The following is a 9409-nucleotide window of genomic DNA, read 5'->3' as shown; positions in this document are numbered from 1 at the left end:
AATAGCGGCAACTTTATGTTGCCGCTATTAGGCCAAGTATTTTTTTTATTTGTTTTTTGTCTGGACGATTAGCGGCAACTACCAAAGTCGCCGCTATTGATCCTCCAATAGCGGCAACTTTTGAAGTTGCCGCTGTTGCGCTCATAATAGCGGCAATGGATTGTTGCCACTAATTGTGTTTAAATAGCGGCAACTCAGGTTGCCGCTATTGAGTGCCTAACAGCGGCAACTTGGTAATGTTGCCGCTAATGGGTAGTAAATAGCGGCAACACAGGTCGCCGCTATTAGTATTGCTGCTAAATATCAACTATTTTGGTATTTAGCGTCCGCTATTAGCGGCAACAATAAAGTTGCCGCTAATGGCCTCTCATTAACGGCGACTTTTAAAAGTTGCCGCTAATGACCCCTCATTAGCGGCAACTTTGGGGTCGCCGCTAATAATTTGGTTGCTAATGACCAAATTTCTTGTAGTGTGACTTGTGAAGCCTGTCGCTTGCGATCGATTTTATAAAATGGATGTTGATATGTTAAATGATGTGTCAGTACCATACGTGCCTATTTGATGACGTGACTTAACAAATCTCGTTTTATTGGATGGAAATTACACGTGAGGACCCATTTGATCGTAAATGGCATATTCACCTAGGAATTTATTTTAGATTTACCTTATATATATATATATATATATATATATTGAGGGTACTATATTCACCAAATTTGGTGAGTATTATAGCACCTCACCATTTTTTTTTTGTTGAAGTAGCTAGCTGGATGTCAGTGATTAATTTCTTATTCAAAATTATAATTACATTCCAACTGGCTAAAATAACCCTTAGCTAGTGGGGTGTGAATGCTCTTACCATTCAACTCCACTGGCTAATTTAAGCTTTTCTTTTTATTTCTTCCTGCGCAAGGCTAAGTTATGTGGTGTAAATAGAATTTTATAAGGCAAAAAGAAAAAGGAAGAATTAACAAAGTAATTGTCTACCATTGGTCCTAAGAGATTGAAGACTCCAACGACCATTGGCTAACATTAGAAAGCTTCTTTCTAGAAGTTGGCCCCAAATAATATTGAGGTCGTCAGTGTCATATAGTGAGCTGGGCATGGTGCAAACCTGCGAGGAAGGCAGTCAAATTTGTTTTCATTCTCTTTCTCACTCCTTTTCTCATTCTCTTTTCCTGATCCTCGTGTGCTTCTATGGCGTTAAGAGGAAGGCAATTGAGCAAGACAGTCAAAAAGTATATATGAATGTCTTTTTTTATAATCTTAGTTTCCAATTAGTTGTCGTCGACGTTGTCTGGCTGAATTCCAGTCAAACATGTTTTTGTTTGCTTTCTCACGAGCTCTTCTTCTTCTGGTGTTGGATTGCATCGAACGTTGATTACTCAAAATACTAAAATAAATAAAAAGGAGCACCAATATTGTCATCTTCCACAATGTGTATGCAAACCATAATTACCACGTTAACGTTCATGACCTGCAGATGAGATGGCCCATGGTGGCTTTATTCACCGTGGAGGAATATTGGAGATCGATTTTCACGTAATTAAAGGCGTAGTTTGACAATAGTACTGAAAAGAAAGGACTTTAGTCATGGGAGATCGATGAAGTTAAATTTGATAAGAAAGATAAGCTCAAACAAAGCCCCCCCAAAAAAGAAAAAGCTTATGCCGGTCAAAGATGAATCTTAGAATATAAATTAAAGGGGTAACTTCACTTTAGACTCCTGATTTACTACACGATTTGACAAACCCTCCAAACTTCAAAACCTTTCAATTTGAACTCTTGAATTTTCAATTACAGTCAATTTGAACCCCTCCGTCAGATTTTAAATGTTAAAAGTGAGACAATAATGTTTATACCCCTGACTTTTTTATAAAATTCTAAATTTACCCTTAATTTCAAATTAAAAATAAAAAATAAAGTAAAAAAAATGAAAATCAAGGATATTTTGGTCTTTTTAAGTATTGTCGTTAGAAGTTAACGGCTAAATCTGAGGGAGGGGTTCAAATTGACTACAATTGAAAGTTCAATGATTCAAATTGAGAGATTTTAAAGTTTGGGGGGACTTGTCGAATCGCGTGGTAATTCAGGAGTGTAAAGTGAAGTTATCCCTAAATTAAATGATTAAATTCATCATTTCTTATAAACTTAGGTTCTGTTTGGGATTGTGATTTCAAAAAGTGAGATTTTCAAGTGTGCAATTTGAAAAATCACGTTTTAAAAAAACATAGTTAAACATTTGGTAAAATCATAATTTGACCTTAAAAATCGCAGTTTAGCCTTTAAAATTTAACGTTTTCAAAAAATGATCTCCTTACCTGCGATTTGAAAACACAGATTTTCTGCGTTTTCAAATTAACGCAATCCCAAATAATTAATTTTCTGCAATTTAGTTTAAAATCTCACTTTTTGTTTATAAAATCGCAATGTCAAATGCACCCTTAAGGTTTTGAGTGTAAGTAGCGGCCGTTTAATATGGTATCAGAGTAGATGACATAAGTTCGAACTCTGACTCTATAATTCATCACATTTCAATTAAATATTTAATGTGAAATAAGTGGCGGTTAAAAGAGAGCATATAAGAATCCAAAGTACAACTGTGCGCATTAATTTTGAAGGTTTTTTACATTAGCAATGCAGTCTGGCCTGCTAGATAGAAATCTGATAAGCTAGCCTGCATAAGTAATCCATACATATATACATATATAGGCCATCATCTCCTACATATCATCCATATATATATATATATATATACCTGGGATAATATTTTACCACAATGCGCGCCTTGGATAAGTCGGTTTTAATGACAATACAGTACACATCATATATAACACACTGGGTCACCATATATTATACTGATCATCTTCATTAATTCTCTGGTAGTTCTTGAATTACTTGGTGGATCAAATCTATGCCGTCATTGAAGCATGATGATGATTGACTAAATTCTCCCTCAGGCAAGGATGCTGGATACTTTGTTTGGATGTAGGTATCTTCCATTAAAAATGGTTCAGTCCAAAAATTCTCAAACGATTGTTCAAGTGTTTCCAATGTCGCAAAACAATCTTCTTCCATAGACACATGTCTATTCTCAGAGCAGGACAAGGAGGAGAATTCAACGGGACATGTTTCAGGAGATAATGAAAAGCTCTCTAAGATTTGGTAATAGGGTTCACTGCATATATCATTTTCAGCTTCCTTTATACCAACTTGATCGGCTTCACGGCGTCGGTAAATTTTTCCGGCAGACTGATCTTTCCCCTTAGATATTGGTGTAGACATTTTCTTTGTGCGGTTCTTCAGGTGGGTGTGCCAGTGGTTTTTTATTTCATTATCTGTTCTTCCAGGCAATCTTGTCGCTATCATCGACCATCTGAAAGGAAAGTTTCATTGAAATATGTTGAATGTTTCGAAAGAAAAAGTGTCAGAAAGACATGTCATATGACATGAATAAGATTTAGCATGTGCTAATAAATATTGGATAGTAGAGTATGAAATTAACGTAGTCAACACCCAAAACACATTGAAAGAAGTGCAGATTTTGTAAATAAACTTATTTTCATGAACTTATGGTAATGAAAATAGTTTTCCATACTTATTCCCAAGTTCACCATGCAATTTGGTGATGAGAAGATCTTCTTCCTCAGTGTAGTTTCCCAGTTTTACATTTGGCCTGAGATAGTTCATCCATCGCAGTCTGCAACTCTTCCCACATCTTGATAGACCTATAATCCATATATATAATAAAGAGGTCGATTAACATAAGCTGTACTACTGCATGTTATACCATATATACATGATTCCATTTTATTTATTTTTTTCTCATCTTTTTGGTTCTTCCAAATAAAGAACATTCTTAAAGAAAATGAAAGATATGCAATTATGATTAATGAAGTTGAATCACACATAAAAATGAACAAGAAAAGGAAAGGAAATAAGTGATTTAATATCATTTATGGCGTAAATATATATGATACGCCATAAATGATAGAACCCTATTCATTCTTCATTTTTTTTTTTTTTTTTCTTCAGTGAAAAAAAAAGAAGGTGTTATCATTCAATACAAAAGTGCTTCTTAATTGAATTGACTTTATCAGCTTAATTAATTTAGTACCTGCAGATTTGGGAAGTTTCCGCCAGTTGGAATGGCCTAATTTCTGAATATAAGCTCGTAATATATTATCCTCTTCTGCACTCCATGCACCTTTCTTGAGTCCATTTTTGTCATAGAAGGGAGTTTTCACCATCTTTCTCTGATCTCTCTAATAAATCTTTCTGAGGTCAAGTACACCCTAGCTCTAAGTCACACTTATTTGTTTTTAAAAAAAAAAAAAAAAAAAAGGGTAAAATAATAGTTCATTAGTGATGGCTAGAAAATTTCAGTCTTGAAAATGGAGTCATCATATTTATAATAATATTAAATAATAGAAAAAGAAGGCCTATACCGAAGCTGCAACGAAAATGACTCGAGTGATCGAATAAGGAATCTTCAGAGTGTTATATGCTTCAGCATAAGCTGTTTTCCATTATAAAGAAGAGACTTGCTGATCATATCCAGAGTCATTGCCATAAAAGTTAAAATATCCGGCTCCTATATATTGATCTTTCTAGCTAATTAAATGAATTTGGAGATCCTCAATTGGCTACCAAACAAGCCTCACCTTCTGGGAAAATAAAAGAAGATGAGAAGTGAGAACATAAAATCAAATAAACCATTAATACTTTAAACTTTTCTCTTGTTGGATTAATTAATGAGAAAATCATTAAAATTCAGTAGGCCTCAATGGCTAGCTAGCAAGTCCCTCAAATTTGTATGGAGCTGTTGACCAAGGAAAAGTAGCAGCCTTAGACTGCTTCAGTGGGGGTGTGGCACTTGCTGTTGGTGTTAATGACTTAGAATTGACAAGTCTTAGTGGGACCAGCCAGGTCTTCTCTCTTCTCCTTCTTCAACTCAAAGTGCTATTAATTCCTTCGCCTGTTGATCTTGGGTTCTCCTTAAAAGAGCATTCACACAGCTTCCTTATACGTGATTCTCTTCTTTAAATTTAGAAAAAATGTATAAAAGGTTACAAAAATTCATTTATAGCAAAATCTTTAAATGATTCCTAAAAGTTAGGATTGTTACAGTAAAATATGTTGTATTGAGCTCAACTGTAACAATCATTATGCTTATTAAAATAGAAAAAATTCGATTCCCTCTCTTTTCACGTCACAAAAGTAAAAAAAATATATTATTTTAATGATACAAGGAAGTGTTAAAAAAAGTTATTGTGGAGTATATTTAGATAAAGAGGTAAAAAATAGTTTTAATGTTTAAATTTAGGAAAAATGACGAGAAAGCTCCCAAGAGCGGCTACCTTAAGACTGCTTCCCATCTCTATAGAAAAAATATAAAAAAAAAAAATCAAAAAAACTCATCAACAACAGCTTCCTTATATTTTTCTTATACATTAGAATTGCTACATATAACCATCAACATGATTTATTATAAACATAAAAAGACATTATCTCTCCTATCACACATCTCTATACAAAATATATGAATATTGTTGTGAGTGACATGAATAAATCAAGTCTTGGATGTGGGGGCCGGCCACTTGTTGTCTTAAGTCCAATTGGTTTTTGGAATTGAAGCCTTTAGTCTCCTTTTAGGAATTGGTTTTGAAGTCCTGCCCTAACTCTGATTTGAATCCTTGTTTGAGAAGGATTGCAACTCCTTTGTCCAACGCCGACTTCAAACACTAATATAATTAAGGAGCATACGTTCAGGTTCAGCCTTTAGAAAATAAGCACAGCAAATTGAAGGTATTCTCACGGTGTTGTGCCTCATGGGCACTTAGAGAAAAAGAGAGTTCTTTGTGTTAGCTTTTCTGAGATTTTGATATATTGAAACTTAGACGATATTATTCGCAATTTCACATCCAATGCTACGTAAAAAGCTAGCTCTTACTCATATTTGACGACAAAGACCTAAACTTCTACATCAGTGTTACAGCTTTCACCAAAAAGAAAAAAAAAAAAAAAGGCTTTTTTTGTCTTTCTTTTTTCTTTTTTCTTTTTTCTTTTAGACTTTGTAATTCAAAAATTAAATTACGTACGAATATCCATTTTAGCTGATTAATTTATTCTAAATAAGAAATAATTTGTGAAATCAAATATTTAGAATTGATTTTTATTATGATTCTTAATGGGAACTGTGGTGGCCAAATCTCTAGCCACCGTCACAAAGACCACCAGCGACTGGGCACTGCCGTAGGTGACCCGCTTTGCAGTTCCGGTTGGTGGTTGGTTGTCTAGCCACCTTGACATGCGCATCTGACCACCGTGATTGGCCGTTCGGCGGCAGCGCGCAGGGAGAAAACCCCTTGTCAAGCTGGGCGGAAGCCTGCTGTTGCTGCCACCGACGTTTCGTCGCTTGCGGTGAACAACAGCCCTCATATCGACCGCCTGTGATGGACGAAACGACGGCCCTTTGCCGGTTGCCAAGCTCAGTTGGCTGTTGGGTGGCGACCTTGCGTGGCAGGCCCATGGGCGGCGGCGGCCGGCTTAAGGATATCGGGCATGGTTGTTGTTTTCCTGTTTGGGTTCAGACCCATACACATATCGGGTCAAAAGGTTTGGGCCTAATGGTATATGTTTTAAACCCAAGTCCGATCCAGCATTTTATTAAAAAAAATAATAATTAGTTTATACGGGCTGACCCAAATGGGCCAATACAGTAACCAGTAGCCCAATCTTGCAATCCTTCTGGGTCCAGGTCTGTAGTGAATTCTACCAGCCCAACCCGATATCGTAGCCCATCCGGATATTTAAAAAAAAAAAAACAACAACAACAACAAAAAAAAGGTTTTGGGCGCACCTGGGTTCTCTAGGGTAATAAAGGGTAGGGCCGTCAAAACGGGTCCGCGGGTCGACCCGTTTACGACCCGCGGGGACCCGCGACCCGTTTAACAAAGACTCAAACATGACCCGTTTATTAAACGGGTCGGACCCCCCGACACGACTCGAACCCGGGTTTCACACGGGTCGCACGACACGACCCGTGAGACCCGTTTAAACTAATGGGTCGTGCTGGGTCGACACGACCCGTTTACCCGTTTAACTTAAAAAATGATTTTTTTTTTTGTTTTTAAATAAAATAATAATATTTTTAGCAATTATCTCTTAAAATTAAACTCCTAGCAGACTAGCCACACCAAATCACTTAATAGTTATAAGTTAATATGCTTAATTGTCCAATCAAATAACCCAAAAAAAAAAAAAAACTAAATCATTACAAATTTACAAATACAAAATGAGTTCTCATTTTTGCCACTTCTTGTCCACTCTTGAATAGTTGAATGATCAACAAATATGCTCATTTTAACACGCTCCAGATGAACTTGGAATCTGACAGGAACTGATACTATCCAATGTCAGAACATCCTCTTCTTCGTTATCCACCGTCATTAAAGCTTGTTCTATATCAAAAAATAAGAGGAGAAATTAATGTCATTAAAGTAAGATAAAAAAATTACAAGTAAATGAAAAAAATTAAATATGCAAATAACTAATATTACCTTGCTTTCCATATAACCAATCTTTAGTACAAATTAATGCCTCAACAATATCAGGTTTAAGTGAACTCCTATACTGATCAATCACACGTCCACCAACACTAAAAGTGGATTCTGAAACAACAGTCGAAATAGGAATACTCAAAATATCACGAGCCATGGCAGCTACTTCAGAATAACGAAATTCATTTCGTTTCTAAAATGAAAGGATATCAAATGTCGCATTCTTTTCCACATACTTGGGCTCATCCAAATAAAGTTCTAATTGAGTCTTGTTTGCATCAGAATCGACTCCATCAAATGCTAGAAATTCCTACATGAACAGAGAGAATATAAACATAAAATTAGTAAATGGTTATGAGTATATATATAATATACTAAGTAAGTTACTAACGAGCTAAGAAACTTATGATATTATTCACCTTTTCCCAATCTAGGTCTTCTTGTGGCCGAACGACTGTGGAGCTTGAAGTTGTAGGAGTACTATACTCCATAAAAAGTTTGATTAACTTGTTAAAAACATTATTATACTCTTCAGAATCAGCTCCATAAATCTTCGTATAGTAGTACTTTACAAGACGAAGCTTGTAACGAGGATCCAAGACAACTGCAATGGTTAACGCTACATTAAATTCTGACCAATATTTCTCAAATTTGGCGAGCATTTGATTTGCCATTAATTTCTTATACCCATGTTCGCCCACTTCTTGCCTCAAGTTCACATAAATCAATGCAACTACAGGAAAGTATAAATTGGCTGTGGGATATTTGGTACCAGAAAAAGCACATGTGGCACGATAGAAGCAGCCCAAAAAAGTACTGATATCAATCACCCTTTCCCATTCAAGTGAACTAGGACAAAATTTATAATTTTTATCAGTCATCTCCAAATAAGCAAAAGCACGCCTATAGTGAATAGCACTCTCAAGCATAAGATATGTCGAATTCCATCTGGTTGGCACATCTTGTCTTAACCCCTTGTTACTGTCCAATGACATTTGATTGACAGCATGAAGAAAACTTTGTTTTCTTACTTGTGATCCTCTAAAATACTTAACACTATCTCGAATATTTTGGATAGCATCAGCAATCTCTTTCAATCCATCTTGCACAATCAAATTAAGAATATGGGCACAACAACCCATTTGAAACAACTCACCTTCACAAAGAAGGGCTTTCCTCATGTTTAATTTTTGTTTCAGTTTCTCAACACAACCATCATTTGCAGAAGCATTATCTAATGTTATAGAGAAAACCTTTTTATCAATCCCCCACTCTGGTAGCAAACTATCTATCTTGTCAGCCAAAGAATCACCATTATGTGGTGGGGGCATAAATGAAAAACTTATCACCCTTTTAAATAATACCCAATTTTTGTCAATAAAATGAGCAGTGAGACAAATATATCCATCAGTTTTCAAAGAAGTCCACAAATCAGATGTAAAACTAATCCTTTCAGGACAAACAGTTAACAAAGACTTAACCTTTTGTTTCTCCAACATATGCGTCTTGACCAATTCTGCCTTAGCAGTATTTCTAGAGATTAATGGTACATCACTACGCAAGTATCTATGCAACTCTCTTACACCATCATATTCAACATATGAAAATGGCAAGTCATGCTTAATAATCGTAGCAACCAACAATTCTCTATATCTTTTTGGATCAAATTTTGAGGTACTTACTGACAGAGTTCCTTGATCTCTAGATAGGAGCAATTGCTGAATATCATGATCATTTTTCCCCCCACAAGCCTTCATATGCTTCTGCAGATTTCCAGTTCCATGTGAACTGTTAGCTATATATTTATGATCACAAAACTTGCATTTTGCCCATATCCTTGAGTCAT

The 9409-nt window shown here is 35.6% G+C and overlaps 1 protein-coding gene across 1 annotated transcript; it reads right to left on the bottom strand.

Moving 5' to 3' along the window:
- Positions 1 to 2872: 2872 nt before the first annotated feature.
- On the bottom strand, positions 2873 to 4251 carry LOC132181705 (transcription factor MYB30-like). The gene is made up of 3 exons (XM_059594942.1): positions 4119 to 4251; positions 3600 to 3729; positions 2873 to 3377 (listed from the first exon to the last, which is right to left on the bottom strand). Exons 1-3 carry the CDS (start codon positions 4249 to 4251, stop codon positions 2873 to 2875), a joined length of 768 nt encoding a protein of 255 aa, XP_059450925.1.
- Positions 4252 to 9409: the final 5158 nt, after the last annotated feature.

Source organism: Corylus avellana, chromosome ca5 (assembly GCF_901000735.1).
Source record: "Corylus avellana chromosome ca5, CavTom2PMs-1.0".
Classification (NCBI taxonomy): Eukaryota; Viridiplantae; Streptophyta; class Magnoliopsida; order Fagales; family Betulaceae; genus Corylus; species Corylus avellana.
Note: the sequence above shows the minus strand (reverse complement) of the source record. Positions and strands in the feature narration are given on the sequence as shown.